General features: G+C 38.2%; 1 protein-coding gene across 6 annotated transcripts in view; it reads left to right on the top strand.

The window, feature by feature from the left end:
• Nucleotides 1–18,416, top strand: part of SUPT3H (SPT3 homolog, SAGA and STAGA complex component) — a 557,715-nt gene that overhangs the window by 184,839 nt on the left and 354,460 nt on the right. For 2 of the 6 annotated variants that reach the window (XM_063707643.1, XM_019030077.2), the window contains exon 1: nucleotides 1,953–2,036. The exons of 3 other annotated variants lie outside the window; for them this stretch is intronic. In XM_063707643.1, the coding sequence (XP_063563713.1) occupies nucleotides 2,002–2,036 (35 nt within the window). In that variant the 5' untranslated portion in view covers nucleotides 1,953–2,001. Of the gene's footprint in view, nucleotides 1–1,952; nucleotides 2,037–6,186; nucleotides 6,231–18,416 lie in introns of those variants that run through there. One more of the 6 variants, XM_004044125.5, reaches the window with a different exon arrangement.

The raw sequence follows: 18,416 nt of genomic DNA, 5'->3' as shown, positions 1-18,416 counted from the left end.
ATTTGGATGATGGAAAAAATGTAAATTTTATTTTTTAAATGCATACCATAAAATGTAAAGTTTGACAGAATCCTGTTGGTTGTAAAAGTATGTCAGTTGTGAAATAACCACATAGACCGTGTAAAGGCCTGCTAATAATGATCAACAAAAAGTTGTCTTTAATTTCTAATGAATGAACCCACTGGAAAAGGAAGCTGAAGACCCAAGTGTATAACCGGACAGTTTAAATTTCTAATGTGGAACAGATATATACTCTGTTCAATGTGTGTTTAAACTAAGACACATTTTAAATAGATAAAATACTTAAAATTTCAAAAGCTGTATGTTAGTTTACAGAACTAATGTTAATTATCTGTATGAGGGCTCACTCTAAGAATTCTGTATTGCAATCTTTGGGATTTAATCCCTAATGTAAGTTACAACCGGGTGTGACTCTACTGATTGAACTTTTCTAAGAAAGCTAACAAGAATACATTATTTTTATTTTTATTATTTGAGATGGAGTTTTGCTCTTGTTGCTCAGGCTGGAGTGCAATGACACATCTCAGCTCACTGCAGACCCTGCCTCCCGGGTTCAAGCGGTTCTCCTGCCTCAGCCTCCCAAGTAGCTGGGATTACAGGTGCCCATCACCATGCCCAGCTAATTTTTTGAGGAATACATTATTTTACTCAACTTTGTTCAATGAAGGAGTATTTATTGAACACTGACTCTGCTTGGCCCTGGAGATTTAAAAGTGAATTTGATACAGCATCTTGATATTTAATTTGACATTACAGAAGCTTTTTCTTGACATAATCTTGAAATATTAAAATAGCTTTGATTTTAAAAAGTCAAAGATTCTTAATGAAAAACAATCCCTTTTAAAATTTGGAACTAAATTTTAAAGCTTATTTAGGACATTAAACTTTTCTGATCATGGCCTATTTATAAATAGTAGATTTTACATTAGGAACCAGTGTACACAAACTTATATATAAATGGATATAAGTGGGTTTTTTTTGGTGTACATGTGTTATTCTGAATCGAGAGTTTCAAAGGACATTTATTCCTACTTTACATACATACACTCTAATATTTATTTCTTAAAGCGTGGTGGTCATGGTCCCTTAACGAATCTTACTTAGTTTGAAAAACATTGTCAAAGAGAATTCTTTGGAACTCTATGGGTGCTGTTTCTGTTTTTGTCCTGGTTTCTACAGTAAGTACCTTCATCAAATGTAGAAAATTTGGGCAGGCTGGTCATAACAAAACCTTTTTAGAAAATGGTTCAAAGAGCAAAAGAGTCGGATACATTTTCTTACAATTTTGCATTTCTCATATCTATAATACTAGAAGTCAGAGTGATTATTTTTGTGTCTTAAATCTTATGGAATTTTATATTTCTGATTTTCTTTATATGTTGTAGCTAAATTCTCTGCGGTAGGGATCTGCTTTAGTGTGGTGTGATGAGTCATAATCAATGAGTTATTAAGTTCTCTGTGCCTTTTATTCTCGGAGTTAACCACTTTGCTTTGATTCGAAATATTAAGTAAGGAATCTTTGCTTTGTTATATGATAAAGGCTTATAAAGTGTGCAAAGTTGTTCTTTTGTTAGATCTAAGATTAAGAACACTTTATTTAAATAGCTTATTAATATAATTTAAAGAGAAACACCAAAAATTACCTAATTATTCATCCTTGTTAGGCTGACTTATTTGGGTTATAAACATACTCTTTAAAAACATAAAATTAAAGCTGAAATAAATTAAAATGTATTTTTTTGAAGTAATCAAGTTTCATTTTCATCTGATCCCAAGTTAACCATTCTCATTTCAAAGAATATAATTCTTGTGCTTAATCAGATTTTTGCTTTTTCAAACAGTTTTGTTTTAATAAGTCAAAATGTTATATAAACAGAAGACATTGTATTTTCTATAAACTGATTTTTTCCCCTTGCAAAATCTATATTACAGCCAGTTCCATAATGCCACCATGGGAACCTTGACTTCTCCTTTCATCAGATGACTAAGAGAATTCAGTTAACTGCCTGCAAAAGGTATTAGAAGTATACTGGGAATACCAACTCCTAGAAATCTAAATTGAAGGGATTTAGAGAATGGGAGTACTGGACTAACAGATACGAAAAACTTATTTCTGTGGCAGAGCTTTCAGTGAACTAATGTTGCCCTTTTCGACACAGCAGTTTCTCTGACATCAGTTTACTCAGTAAAGTAAGTGAATATGAGGAGACTGAAATAAAATGTTGAAGACTTGTATTGCTTATAAAGTTTGATTATATAAATTTAAGAAATGAGGTATATTAATATTTTTTAGTCTCATGACCTGAATTATTTAAGCCACAGACACTGGAAGTGCTGGGATAGTAAATAATATCTTCTCTACTTTTGCTAGGGAGATGACATAAATACGTTGTTGTTGGTCTTAATGTGGAATTGGTGATTTGATAAACATTTTTGTAAAATTTGAATGTAGCTAACTTTTTCTCTCTTAAAGTGCCCACATTTATCTTATTTTTGTAGACAGTATTTTTTAGAGCAGTTAATGTTTACAGAAGAATTGAGTTGAAAGTACAGAGTTCCTACCTGCCACCCTCCCTACAGTTTCAATTATATTTGTTGAGCCAATATTGATATGTTATTATTAACTAAAGTTCATAGTTTAGGATTCACTCTTGGTGTTTCACATTCTGTGGGTTTGGACAAATGTATAATGACATTTATCCACCATTATATTACTACACAGAATAGTTCCATTGCCTTAAAAATCCCCCGTGCTCCACCTATTCCTCCCTCCTTCCCTCTGAATTTCTGGCAAACACTGATCTTTTTATTGTCTACATAGTTCTGCCTTTTTCAGAATTTCATATAGTTGGAATCATATATGATGTAGCCTTTTCAGATTGACTTCTATTACTTGGCAGTGCATATCTAAGGTTCTTCCATGTCTTTTCATGGCTTGGTAGCTCATATCTTTTTATTGCTGCATAATTTTTCATTATATGGATATACCACAGTTTATCCATTTGCCTATTGAAGGACATCTTGGTTGCTTACTAGTTTTGGCAATTATAAATAAAGCCGCTATAAACATTTGTGTGTAGATTTATATGTGGACATAAGTTTTTTACTCAAACCTTTGAGTAAATACCAAGGTATTTGATTGCTGGATCATATAGTAAGAATATGTTTAGTTTTATAAGACGCTATCAAATTATTTGCCAAAGTGGCAAATCATTTTACATTCCCACCAGCAGTGAATGAGAGTTCCTGTTGCTCCACACCTTTGTCAGCATATGGTATTGTTAGTGTTTTGGGTTTTAGCCATAGTTGTAACTCATTGTTGTCTTATTTGCAACATAATGACATACGTTGAGCATCTTTTCCTGTGCTTATTTGCTATGTGTGTATGTTCTTGGGTGAGGTGTCTGTTCAGATCTTCGGGCCCATGTTTGAGATTCTTATTTTCTTACTTTTGAATTTTAAGGGTTCTTTGTATATTTTGGATACCAGTCCTTGATCAAATAAGTGTTTTACAAAGATGGTCTATGGCTTGTCTTTTTATTCTTTTAAAACATTTATTTTTAAAATCTTCCCTTATAAGCTATCTACGTTTTCAAAATCTATTTTCATTCTACCTGATGGGTCTCCTCACAACTCAATTTAATAGTTTAAATGAGAATAACCCAACAAAGTCTTCTATCATTTTTTTTTCACATAAGTTTCAGCACAAAGAATTGGCCCGTATACGGAGTTTACATATGGAAAAACATTTGTAAAAATTAAATGTTAGGTTTTTGGTTTATCTTATTCTTGGTGTGTGTTGCTTTGGGAAGCTTTGCATTGAAACCACTGATTTCTTTGGGCCAATGAGAATTCCTAATCCATTTTAGTTTGCAGTTAAAATACTATTTCTCAAACTGTATTTCATGGAATTTGAATCTTTTTCAAGATATGTATAGATTTCTTTTTTAACCATAACATTTTTATTTCTTAGTCCCATTTTTTGGGAAATATTTCATGCTATATATTATCACTTGGAGAGTTGCAATGCATATTAAAGCTTTAACAAGTTTTGTAGTAAAGAAACCTAATTCATTAGTTTAACGCAACAGTTGAAGTCTTTGACAATGGAATCTGTTCCTCTGGAACATATATTAAAGCTTCCAGAATATTGTTGTGCAGAACATTAATGAAATAAATGATGCCCTAGATCTGCATGCAGTGGGACATTCCCTTGGCCTAGTTCCAAAGGGAAGATACATTAAAAAGTTTAAATTTTGCTGTGCTTTTAAAGGGATTTTTCTGTGGTAACTTTTCAGAAACTGTTTCCAATCCTATGCTTATTAAAAGTGGCCAATTGTGTTACATATAACTTGGGACATCAAGGAACGTGGGGTTATTAATGGCTTTCCAATAAAAATAAAATCAATTGCGCTATTCCTCTGTAAAAAAGGGGTTTCAAAGGTAAGGCTCTTAGTTTGTTTCACAAATAAATTTTACGGGAAAGAGTGTTGTTTTCTTTGGTGGTGAGGACTTCCTCTTTGATTTTTCTAAGCTTTGACCAGTGAAAATGTCTTTGGGTGGTCTTTTGGCCTTGGGGATTGACACAGAAATCCTCCTTTACCTTTTCAAATAAATAACGATTACAGTTCTCCTTATTCAGACCCCATCTTATGGTTTCCCCTATAGATTTGGTCAAATGAATAGGATTGGCTCATGAACTTCCTTGAGGGTTGGTTTTTTAATAAGGGAACCATGTTTCTCTGAAATTTTGGATTGATGAGAACATTAACATTTTTTATTAGTTGAACTGAAATGAACCTGAAATATATTCACATTAAAAATTAAATTTTTCATTTTAGAGACTATCTTAAAGGTTTTGTTTTATATTTAAAACTTTGAACCTTGTGATTTATAAACATGGTAAGGAGAAAAATAACACTAAGTGATACACTAATTATCTGAAACATTTTATTTTACTTACTAGGGTTTCTCACTCATAAAAGTTGCTTTTGCCCAATATAATTTTATTTGTTTGTCAAATAAGACAAATGATCTCTCACATTTTATTTTATTTTTTTAAGTTCTTTCTAAGAAACGGCCAATGGGTCGGATCTGGTGGCTCATGCCTGTAATCCCAGCACTTTGGGAGGCCAATGCAGGAGGTTCACTTGAGCCCGTGAGTTCAAGACCACCTTGGGCAACATAGACCTCATCTCTAGCAAAAAAACAAAACAAAACAAAAACAACAAAAAACCAGAAAGAGAAGTGCCAACGATATTGCCACCTTAAAGGTTTATTGTACAACGAATACTTTTTTACCTATTTTAAAGAACAAAAAGTCTGCAATGACGTGAACTCAAACTACCTATAAAAATGAGTACCATCATTTAAGGGTATTTAAGTGCTGAGGTACACAGTGAGTACAGTAGAGGTGAGAACCAGCATTTGCTGAGAGGTTTTTTTTTTTAATCATGAAATGATGTTGAATTATGTTGAATGATTTTTCAGCATCAATTTATATGATCATATAAATATCTTTAGTTTGTATACATGGTGGATTACATTGATTGATTTACAAATGTTGTAACAGGCTTGCATGCCTGGAATAAATTCCACTGATTATTGTAGACACAGTAGTCTCTCCTTATCTGTGCAGGATACATTCCAAGACCCCCAACGGATGCATTAAACCACAAATAGTACCAAACCTGATTGCTATAAATTAGAACACATTTCTCCATATCTTCCACAAATTTAATGCATTTTCCGCCTTCACTAAGCACTTATCATGCATTGTGGCCATAACTTTTGCAGTTTGAGGTGGGACAGCAAAACTAGCAAGAAAATCTTTTTCCTTTTTCCCGATTTCATGAATAGAAGATTCGTTCTTACCATACGTCTTAGCAATCTCAGCATAAGATTTCTTTCCTTTCCTTGTTAAATCAAGAAGTCTTACCTTTCCAATTTAAGAAACCACTTTATGGCATCTCTTTGGTAAATTGGAATTGCCAGCATCACTGCTGTTGCCCTTTGGGGTCATTATTAAATAATATAAGGATGACTTAAACACAACCGCTGTGATGCTGTGACAGTTGATCTGATAGAATTTAGAATGCAGCAAAGTGACTAATGGGCAGGTAGCCTATAGAAGTGTGTACATGCTTAACAAAGTGGTGATTCATGTCCTGGGTGGGCCAGAGTGAGATTTCATCATGCTACCCAGAATGGTATGCAATTTAAAACTTATGAATTGTTTATTTCTTGAATTTTCCATGTAATATTTTCTGACCACAGTTGACAGTAGATAACTGAAACCTCAGAAAGTGAAACTATGGTGAGGGGGAACTGCTGTAATTATTTTTCTATATTGCCAGACTTGATTTGCTAACATTTTGTTGATGATTTTGCATCTAAGTTCATGAGAAATATTGGTTTGTTATTTTCTGTTTTGTACTTCCCTTTGGTTTTGTTGTGCCTTGGTCTTTTTGTACTGTATTGTTTTGGTATAACAGTAATAATAATAGTTATAAAATCAGGTGTTTCCCCTCATCCTTTATTTCCTGGAACAGATTATATAAAATTGATGTGTTTGGGAGGAAAAGTGTCTTTTCCTCACTCTTAGGTCCTCACATCTTAGGTTCATGGCTGAGGCCAGTATAAGAAAAGACAGATTAACAAGAGAAAAGATACATTTATATAATAGAAGTTTTACATGGCACACAGCCCTCATAAGGGAAAGGAACCTGAAGAAAGAGGTAAATCTGTGTGTGGGTTGTCTTTTTTTTTTTGAAACGGAGTTTTGCCCTTGTCGCCCAGGTTGGAGTGCAGTGGGACAATCTTGGCTCATTGCAACTTCCACCTCCTGGGTTCAAGCGATTCTCCTGCCTTAGCCTCCTGAGTAGCTGAAATTACAAGCACCCGCCACCTGGTCCAGCTAATTTTTCTATTTTTAGTAGAGACGGCGTTTCGCCATGTTGGCCAGGCTGGTCCCGAGCTCCTGACCTCTGGTGATCCACCTGCCTCCGCTTCCCAGAGTGTTGGGATTACAGGCATGAGCCACTGCATCTGGCCATCTTTTTTTTTTAAAGGCAAAAAAGTATCACCATGTTGCCCAGGCTGGACTCCTGGGCTCAAGGTATCTACTGGCCGCAGCCTCCCAAGTAGTTGGGGCTACAGGGGTGCATACTCTGTGCTTGGCCTAAACCTGTGTACTTTTAGTGCTAGGTTTGATGAAGAAGTGGATAGTGTGTGTATGACTGGATTAAAAAGTATGACCTAATGGTAATAAACTGGAGGGAACATAGCAAGGTGTTATTCAGGTTCTTCTCTGTGACCCTAAATCATCAGAAATCAGGATGTTCCTTTCCTCTGAGTATAGGAAGGACACCTCAAACGAGGCTCTTATGACTTGCTTCATGGGAATGTCAGAAAATCCTTTCTAGATTTTATGACCTGGGTCAGGGGAGAAGAGCTGGAGGAAGGTAAGAGTGGTCTACCTGCTTCTGAGATTTTCTCAAATTTTTCCAGCTTAAAATATTTTGGAGGAGTGTGTACTGAACCTTATTAGATGTTAATTCTACTTTAAATCTGGTAGAAGTGTGGTAGAATTTTCCTGTGAAACTATCTGAGCCTGGAGATTTTGTCTGTCATCTCCACTCTAACAGTGAGTGCATCCAGCGAGTTCATTTGGGCTATTATATTTTCAGTTCTATAATTTCTATTTGGTTATTTTTTTAATTGTGTTTCTTTGCTGAGATTTTCCATTTTTTGAGAGAGATTTTTGAAGGTTTTTTGAAATACGTCTTTGATGGTTACTTTAAAATCCTGTCAGATAATTTAAACATTTGATTCATCTTAGTTTTGACATCTGTTGGTTGTTTTTTTCATTCATATTATGATTTCCTGGTTCTTGGGATGACAGTGATTTTTGGATATTATGAGGCTTTGAATGTTTTTTGTTGTTGTTGAAGTGTAACATGAGGGCTGGGTGAGTATATTCTCACCTTCCCACTGCCTGCCCTTTCCCCCAGTACCACTACAGCAAAGTGGGACACTGACTTACATTGCCTTTACAGATAGGATGTGGATGTTCACCTCCTCAGCCCACTGATGCCTTCTTGCGAAAGTGGTCTACCTCCCTTCCTGTTTGCCTCTGGTTTGAGTTTAACATTGGTCCCCTGCTGAACCCACTGCTACAGGAGTAGGAGGGGAAAGTGGAGTGCCCACCAGCTCTGCATTCCTTCACCTTCTTTGGCTTCATTGGTACAAAGTGGGTTGGGACTCTGCTTCCCTCTGGGCTTTGCTGATCCTGATGGGTGGAGTGGAGAACAGGAGTGCTGAGTAGCCCTGCTTGACACTGCCTCTTCAGTCTGTCAGCATGAAATAAATATATAGAGACAAGTCTCCAAGCAAAGGTTTTATTTGGAAATAATATACAGGAATTGCAGTTCAGAACACAAAAACTGGGGTAGCCCCTAGGTGTGTCTGAAGAACAAAGGAAAAGTCTGGGGCTTTATTGGGGGAACAGAGGAAGCTTATGTAATTTGTTTTGCAAGTTCATTGGTGTTGGCAGTGTCTTACAGGGGCTGGTGAATTCTGATTGGTGAGTGACAGTTTCTAGGTAAAACTTGTAAGCTTAAAGTTATGGCAGGCTGTTGCGGTTTTGGACTGGGCTTGTGAGATAGTTCCTAGAATGTTTTTCCCTAAGACTCCTCCCACTTTATTTTTGTTGGGTATGACAAAAAAAGTCTCTTTTGCATAATCAGTTTTCACAAGTCTCTTTGCTTCTGGGTAGGTATGGAGACCCAGCTTCCATTGGGCATCAGTGACACCAAGGGTAGGAGAAAAGTAGAATACCAATTAGCCCCCACTTGTACAGTCTCTTTGTTCCTGTCTGGTAGTTCAGGCTCAACTCTTTCCTGCGTCCCACTAACAACAGACATAGTGGCGATTAGCTGTGCTTTCGATTTCCTTCTTAATAAAGTCTCCTTGCTGCTGGGTCAGGATGGAGGCTTAGCTTGCTGCTGCACCCTGTAGACACTAATCAGTTGGAGGAATGCGATCCACAGAGGGGAGTGTAAAATCAGTTCCTCCTGCTTCTGCCCCAGTGAAAGTACCCTTAGCCGATCTGGTAGATGATGGAAAATTAGCCTGCCAAACTTCCTGATTGACTACTGTTGGGTAAGTTAGGCTACCTGCAAGGACGGAATAGGTTAGAGATTTTTGGAGTGGAAATTTAATGTACCATTTGGCCTGCTGAAAGTGGGTGGTAAAGCTGTTTTTCCATTGATGATTGGCTGATACTGCCAAAAATGCTTTTTGTTGTTTGCCCACCCTTTTTATGATCATTGCTTTGCTAGTTAGGAACAGGCTTTCCTTGGAGCTTTTTTTTTTTTTTTTTTTTCCCTCTGCCTGTTGGTGGTTCTACATCGGAGTCTTCTCTATCACCCTGTTTGGGATATATGGGAAGCAATAAGGAGATGCAGGGGACTCATTGCCATGTTATTTATCAAATAGTGACGTCCCTAGGCAGCCAGCCTTCTTTTTTTCTACCTTTCAGTGATGTCCTGTGCTTTTCTTGTTGTGTTGTGTTTTGGGTTTTTTAGTTGTAAGAGGAACGACCTGGGAGCTCTGGGGCTTTCCACGTTGATGCAACCAGAGAGCCTTCAAAATATTGTTTTTGTTCACATAGAAGCACTCAAAAATAAAATTAAATCTCATTATTATAGTGGAGTAATATTTGGTGAGAATTTTTTCCATGAAGATTTTCATCAATTTGGACATTGGGCTGTGATTCACTATTACCATTTCCCCTGTTAGAATAACAGGATTATTTTCCTATAAAAAAAGGAGTGCTTTGTCTTTTAATGTGGTAAAATATATATAACATAAAACTTATAATTTAGCCATTTTTAAGCATACAGTTCAGAGGCGTTAATTACATTCACGATGTTGTGCAATCATCACACTGTTTCTAAAACTTAAAAAGATTTATGGACTTTTTTTTAAGAAGTTTTAAGTTTACAGAAAAATGTAAAGGAAGTATAGAGTGTTTCCATGTACTCTCTCCTTCCCCCACTTATTAACGTCTTGCATTAGTGTGACGTGTTTGTTAAAACTGATGAGCCAAATACATCCTGTATGTTGTGACAAATGTATGACATGTATGCACCATTACAGTATCATACAAAATAGTTTCACTGTGCTAAAAATTCTTTGTGTCTACCTGTTCATCCCTTCATCTTTCGCTTCCTCATCCCCCACCAACCCCTAATAACCAATGATCTTTTTGCCATCTCCATCGTTTTGCTTTTTTCAGAATGTTGTATCAGAATCATACAGTAAGTATCCTTTTCAGATTGGCTTCTTTGACTCTTAGCAAGGTACGTTTAAGGTTCTTCTGTGTCTTTGTGACTTAATAAGCTTTTTGTTACTGAATATTTTCCAAAGCACTCTCATTATACTTGATATGATTTGGATGTGTGTCCCCTCCAAATCTCGCTGAAATGTGATCCCCAGTGTTGGAGGCGGGGCCTAGTGGGAGTTGTTGATCATGGGATGGGATCCCTCCTGAATGGCTTGGTACCATCCACTTGGTGATGAGTGAGTTCTTACTCTGAGTTCACGCAAGAGCTGGTTGTTTAAAAGCTTGTGGGACCTTTTTCTTCTCTCTTTTGCTCCCTCTCTTGCCTTGTGATGTACCTGCTCCCACTTTACCTTCTGCTATGAGTAAATTTGTTTATATTTTCATTATAAATTATCTAGTCTCAGTTACTTATGTGCATTACTTATGCAACGTGAAGACGGACTAACACAATAGCTAACAGAAACTCTGTATACATTCCGCAGTTACTTTCCATTCCTCTCTCCCCCCAGCTTTTGGTAACCACTAACTTACTTTGTCTCTATCAGTTTGCCTATTCTAGATACTTTATATAAGTGAAGTCATACAATATTTGTCTTTTTGTGTCTGGCTTATTTTACTTAGTACAGTGTCCTCAAGGTTCATTTATGTTGTAGCGTTATCACTACTTCATTCTTTTTCTGGCTGAATAATATTGTATGCATATACCACATTTCGTTTATCCATTCACCTTTTGACACTTAGGTTGTTGCCACCTTTTGGCTATTTATTGTGAATAATGCTGCAGTGAACATTGATATACAAATACCCATGTATGTCTGCAGTTCTTTGCATATATAACTAGGAGTGGAATTGATGGATCTTATGGTAATTACATGTTTAACCTTTTGAGGATCCACCCAGCTGTTTTGACAGTGACTGGATCATTTTGTATTTCCACCAGCAATGTAACAGGATTCAAATTCCTCCACAACAGGCCAACACTTGTTATTTTCCTTTTTGTTTAAATAGACATCCTGGTAGGTATGTAGTTGTATCTCATTGTGTTTCTGTGTGTATGGCTTTTTATGTTCAAAGTAACAATAAGTCATCCAAAAAAGAAATACAGCCTTCCATTCCTGTCCTGTGTAGATAAGAGACTTCATATTAAGCTTTCGTAGGTCAAATACCATATAGGAATTACCACTTAAAAATTGAAACCTTTTGCAGTGAACCTAAAACTGCTCTAAAAAACTGTATTTAAAAAAGAAAGGCAGGCCAGGTGCGGTGGCTCACGCCTGTAATCCCAGCCTTTTGGGAGGCTGAGGCAGGCAGATCACCTGAGGTCAGAAGTTTGTGATCAGCCTGGCCAGCGTGGTGAAACCCCATCTCTACTAAAAATGCAAAAATTAGCCAGGCGTGGGGGCGGGTGCCTGTAATCCCAGCTACCTGGAGGGCTTGAGGCATGAGAATCACTTGAACCTGGGAGGCGGAGGTTGCAGTGAGTCGAGATTGCGCCACTACACTCCAGCCTGGGGGTTACAGTGAGACTCTGTCTCTTAAAATAAATAACTAAAAAATAAAAATAAAAAAGGCAAACAAATGAGCTATTTCTCTATAAGCTCTATGGGACAGTAACAGCAGTTGTGGCTTCTTCAGAATACTCAACACTGAACGTTGGAATTTTGTTACAGGCATCAGCTCCTTCTATTATGAATAGCTTTTGAAGACATCAGCTCCAGCACCTTTGGTGCATAAAAATTTATTAAGGTAAAGTACAACAAAAAAGGAAACGTATTATGATTATGTTCAGAGAAAAAGCATGGACTTACTCTCAACCACTGTGCCTTTGAGAATACAACTTGTATTTATTTTCAAAGCATAAATTTACTTAGCACTTTCAAAAGCAGTTTTATTAGACAAGATATAGTTTTATTATTTATTTATTTATTTATTTATTATTATTATACTTTAAGTTTTAGGGTACATGTGCACAATGTGCAGGTTAGTTACATATGTATACATGTACCATGCTGGTGCGCCACACCCACTAACTCGTCATCTAGCATTAGGTATATCTCCCAGTGCTATTCCTCCCCCCTCCCCCCACCCCACAACAGTCCCCAGAGTGTGATATTCCCCTTCCTGTGTCCATGTGTTCTCATTGTTCAATTCCCACCTATGAGTGAGAATATGCGGTGTTTGGTTTTTTGTCCTTGCGATGGTTTACTGAGAATGATGATTTCCAATTTCATCCATGTCCCTACAAAGGACATGAACTCATCATTTTTTATGGCTGCATAGTATTCCATGGTGTATATGTGCCACATTTTCTTAATTCAGTCTATCATTGTTGGACATTTGGGTTGGTTCCAAGTCTTTGCTATTGTGAATAATGCCGCAGTAAACATAAGTGTGCATGTGTCTTTATAGCAGCATGATTTGTAGTCCTTTAGGTATATACCCAGTAATGGGATGGCTGGGTCAAATGGTATTTCTAGTTCAAGATCTCTGAGGAATCGCCACACTGACTTCCACAATGGTTGAATTAGTTTACAGTCCCACCAACAGTGTAAAAGTGTTCCTATTTCTCCGCATCCTCTCCAGCACCTGTTGTTTCCTGACTTTTTAATGATTGCCATTCTAACTGGTGTGAGATGGTATCTCATTGTGGTTTTGATTTGCATTTCTCTGATGGCCAGTGATGGTGAGCATTTTTTCATGTGTTTTTTGGCTGCATAAATGTCTTCTTTTGAGAAGTGTCTGTTCATGTCCTTCACCCACTTTTTGATGGGGTTTTTTTTTTTCTTGTAAATTTGTTTGACTTCATTGTAGATTCTGGATATTAGCCCTTTGTCAGATGAATAGGTTGGGAAAATTTTTTCCCATTTTGTAGGTTGCCTGTTCACTCTGATGGTAGTTTCTTTTGCTGTGCAGAAGCTCTTTAGTTTAATTAGATCCCATTTGTCAATTTTGTCTTTTGTTGCCATTGCTTTTGGTGTTTTAGACATGAAGTCCTTGCCCATGCCTATGTCCTGAATGGTATTGCCTAGGTTTTCTTCTAGGGTTTTTATGGTTTTAGGTCTAACATTTAAGTCTTTAATCCATCTTGAATTAATTTTTGTATAAGGTGTAAGGAAGGGATCCAGTTTCAGCTTTCTACATATGGCTAGCCAGTTTTCCCAGCACCGTTTATTAAATAGGGAATCCTTTCCCCATTGCTTGTTTTTCTCAGGTTTGTCAAAGATCAGATAGTTGTAGATATGCGGTGTCATTTCTGAGGGCTCTGTTCTGTTCCATTGATGTATATCTCTGTTTTGGTACCAGTACCATGCTGTTTTGGTTACTGTAGCCTTGTAGTATAGTTTGAAGTCAGGTAGTGTGATGCCTCCAGCTTTGTTCTTTTGGCTTAGGATGGACTTGGAGATGTGGGCTCTTTTTTGGTTCCATATGAACTTTAAAGTAGTTTTTTCCAGTTCTGTGAAGAGTCATTGGTAGCTTGATGGGGATGGCATTGAATCTATAAATTACCTTGGGCAGTATGGCCATGTTCACGATATTGATTCTTCCTACCCATGAGCATGGAATGTTCTTCCATTTGTTTGTATCCTCTTTTATTTCCTTGAGCAGTGGTTTGTAGTTCTCCTTGAAGAGGTCCTTCACATCCCTTGTAAGTTGGATTCCTAGGTATTTTATTCTCTTTGAAGCAATTGTGAATGGGAGTTCACTCATGATTTGGCTCTCTGTTTGTCTGTTGTTGGTGTATAAGAATGCTTGTGATTTTTGTACGTTGATTTTGTATCCTGAGACTTTGCTGAAGTTGCTTATCAGCTTAAGGAGATTTTGGACTGAGACAGTGGGGTTTTCTAGATATACAATCATGTCATCTGCAAACAGGGACAATTTGACTTCCTCTTTTCCTAATTGAATACCCTTTATTTCCTCCTGCCTAATTGCCCTGGACAGAACTTCCATCCCTATGTTGAATAGGAGTGGTGAGAGAGGGCATCCCTGTCTTGTGCCAGTTTTCAAAGGGAATGTTTCCAGTTTTTGCCCATTCAGAATGATATTGGCTGTGGGTTTGTCATAGATAGCTCTTACTATTTTGAAATACGTTCCATCAATACCTAATTTATTGAGAGTTTTTAGCATGAAGGGTTGTTGAATTTTGTCAAAGGCCTTTTCTGCATCTATTGAGATAATCATGTGGTTTTTGTCTTTGGTTCTGTTTATATGCTGGATTACATTTATTGATTTGTGTATGTTGAACCAGCCTTCCATCCCAGGGATGAAGCCCACTTGATCATGGTGGATAAGCTTTTTGATGTGCTGCTGGATTCGGTTTGCCAGTATTTTATTGAGGATTTTTGCATCAATGTTCATCAAGGATATTGGTCTAAAATTCTCCTTTTTGGTTGTGTCTCTGCCCGGCTTTGGTATCAGGATGATGCTGGCCTCATAAAATGAGTTAGGGAGGATTCCCTCTTTTTCTATTGATTGGAATAGTTTCAGAAGGAATGGTACCAGTTCCTCCTTGTACCTCTGGTAGAATTCGGCTGTGAATCCATCTGGTCCTGGACTATTTTTGGTTAGTAAGCTATTGATTATTGCCACAATTTCAGCTCCTGTTATTGGTCTATTCAGAGATTCAACTTCTTCCTGGTTTAGTCTTGGGAGAGTGTATGTGTCAAGGAATTTATCCATTTCTTCTAGATTTGCTAGTTTATTTGCGTAGAGGTGTTTGTAGTATTCTCTGATGGTAGTTTGTATTTCTGTGGGATCGGTGGTGATATCCCCTTTATCATTTTTTATTGCGTCTATTTGATTCTTCTTTCTTTTAATTGTGATGTTAGGGTGTCAATTTTGGATCTTTCCTGTTTTCTCTTGTGGGCATTTAGTGCTATAAATTTCCCTCTACACACTGCTTTGAATGCATCCCGGAGATTCTGGTATGTTGTGTCTTTGTTCTCGTTGGTTTCAAAGAACATCTTTATTTCTGCCTTCATTATGCTATGTACCCAGTAGTCATTCAGGAGCAGGTTGTTCAGTTTCCATGTAGTTGAGCGATTTTGAGTGAGATTCTTAATCCTGAGCTGTAGTTTGATTGCAGTGTGGTCTGAGAGACAGTTTGTTATAATTTCTGTTCTTTTACATTTGCTGAGGAGAGCTTTACTTCCAACTATTTGGTCAATTTTGGAACAGGTGTGGTGTGGTGCTGAAAAAAATGTATATTCTGTTGCTTTGGGGTGGAGAGTTCTGTAGATGTCTATTAGGTCCGCTTGGTGCAGAGCTGAGTTCAATTCCTGGGTATCCTTGTTGACTGTCTCGTTGATCTGTCTAATGTTGACAGTGGGGTGTTAAAGTCTCCCATTATTAATGTGTGGGAGTCTAAGTCTCTTTGTAGGTCACTCAGGAGTTGCTTTATGAATCTGGGTGGTCCTGTATTGGATGCATATATATTTAGGATAGTTAGCTCTTCTTGTTGAATTGATCCCTTTACCATTATGTAATGGCCTTCTTTGTCTCTTTTGATCTTTGTTGGTTTAAAGTCTGTTTTATCAGAGACTAGGATTGCAACCCCTGCCTTTTTTTGTTTTCCATTTGCTTGCTAGATCTTCCTCTATCCTTTTATTTGAGTCTATGTGTGTCTCTCCACATGAGATGGGTTTCCTAAATACAGCACACTGATGGGTCTTGACTCTTTATCCAATTTGCCAGTCTGTGTCTTCTAATTGGAGCATTTAGTCCATTTACATTTAAAGTTAATATTGTTATGTGTGAATTTGATCCTGTCATTATGATGTTAGCTGGTTATTTTGCTTGTTAGTTTATGCAGTTTCTTCCTAGTCCCGATGGTCTTTACATTTTGGCATGATTTTGCAGTGGCTGGTACCGGTTGTTCCTTTCCATGTTTAGTGCTTCCTTCAGGAGCTCTTTTAGGGCAGGCCTGGTGGTGACAAAATCTCTCAGCATTTGCTTGTCTGTAAAGGATTTTATTTCTCCTTCACTTCTGAAGCTTAGTTTGGCTGGATATGAAATTCTGGGTTGAAAATTCTTTTCTTTAAGAATGTTGAATATTGGCCCCCACTCTCTTCTGGCTTGTAGAGTTTCTGGCGAGAGATCAGCTGTTAGTCTGATGGGCTTCCCTTTGAGGGTAACCTGACCTTTCTCTGTGGCTGCCCTTAACATTTTTTCCTTCATTTCAACTTTGGTGAATCTGACAATTATGTGTCTTGGAGTTGCTCTTCTCAAGGAGTATCTTTGTGGTGTTCTTTGTATTTCCTGAATTTGCATGTTGGCCTGCCTTGCTAGATTGGGGAAGTTCTCCTGGATAATATCCCGCAGAGTGTTTTCCAACTTGGTTCCATTCACCCCGTCACTTTCAAGTACACCAATCAGACGTAGATTTGGTCTTTTCACATAGTCCCATATTTCTTGGAGGCTTTACTCGTTTCTTTTTATACTTTTTTCTCTAAACTTCCCTTCTCGCTTCATTTCATTCATTTCATCTTCCATCGCTGATACCCTTTCTTCCAGTTGATCACATCGGTTCCTGAGGCTTCTGCATTCTTCACGAAGTTCTTGAGCCTTGGTTTTCAGCTCCATCAGCTCCTTTAAGCACTTCTCTGTATTGGTTATTCTAGTTATACATTCTTCTAAATTTTTTTCAAAGTTTTCAACTTCTTTGCCTTTGGTTTGAATGTCCTCCCGTAGCTCAGAGTAATTTGATCGTCTGAAGCCTTCTTCTCTCAGCTAGTCAAAGTCATTCTCCATCCAGCTTTTTTCCATTGCTGGTGAGGAACTGCATTCCTTTGGAGGAGGAGAGGCGCTCTGTTTTTTAGAGTTTCCAGTTTTTCTGCTCTGTTTTTTCCCCATCTTTGTGGTTTTATCTACTTTTGGTCTTTGATGATGCTGATGTACAGATGGGTTTTTGGTGTGGATGTCCCTTCTGTTTGTTAGTTTTCCTTCTAACAGACAGGACCCTCAGCTGCAGGTCTGTTGGAGTACCAGGCCTTGTGTCCGTCTGCCCCTGCTGGGGGTGCCTCCTAGTTAGGCTGCTCGGGGGTCAGGGGTCAGGGACCCACTTGAGGAGGCAGTCTGCCCGTTCTCAGATCTCCAGCTGGGTGCTGGGAGAACCACTGCTCTCTTCAAAGCTGTCAGACAGGGACATTTAAGTCTGCAGAGGTTACTGCTGTCTTTTTGTTTGTCTGTGCCCTGCCCCCAGAGGTGGAGCCTACATTGGCAGGCAGGTCTCCTTGAGCTGTGGTGGGCTCCACAGAGTTCGAGCTTCCTGGCTGCTTTGTTTACCTAAGCAAGCCTGGGCAATGGCGGGCGCCCCTCCCCCAGCCTCGCTGCCGCCTTGCAGTTTGATCTCAGACTGCTGTGCTAGCAATCAGCGAGACTCCGTGGGCGTAGGACCCTCTGACCCAGGTGCGGGATGTAATCTCCTGGTGTGCTGTTTTTAAGCCCGTAGGAAAAGCGCAGTATTTGGGTGGGAGTGACCCGATTTTCCAGGTGCCGTCTGTCACCCGTTTCTTTGACTAGGAGCGGGAACTCCCTGACCCCTTGCGCTTCCCGAGTGAGGCAATGCCTCACCCTGCTTCGGCTCGCGCACGGTGCGTGCACCCACTGACCTGCGCGCACTGTCTGGCACTCCCTAGTGAGATGAACCCGGTACCTCAGATGGAAATGCAGAAATCACCCGTCTTCTGCATCGCTCACGCTGGGAGCTGTAGACCAGAGCTGTTCCTGTTCGGCCATCTTGGCTCCTCCCCCCAAGATATAGTTTTAAATACCAATCTTGGACCAAGGTGAGCAATCAGATTGAGTCATTGCTTGGGAGATACAAAATAAATTCAGTTATATTGGAGATATCTGCTAGGAAGAAATTCCCTTCACCTTCCTCCCAAAGAGTCTAAAGTAATTCAAAGGAAATCAGCCAGTCTAGCAATAAGCTTGATGTCACATGAGAATAACTGGTGTCTATAAAGAGAAGCTTTGAATCATGGAGTTATCTGTTTCTCAGTATAAGCTTATTTTTAGTGTAATTTATCCAAATTCTAAATAGGAT

Source organism: Gorilla gorilla, chromosome 5 (genome assembly GCF_029281585.2).
Source record: "Gorilla gorilla gorilla isolate KB3781 chromosome 5, NHGRI_mGorGor1-v2.1_pri, whole genome shotgun sequence".
Lineage (NCBI taxonomy): Eukaryota > Metazoa > Chordata > Mammalia > Primates > Hominidae > Gorilla > Gorilla gorilla.
Note: the sequence above shows the minus strand (reverse complement) of the source record. Positions and strands in the feature narration are given on the sequence as shown.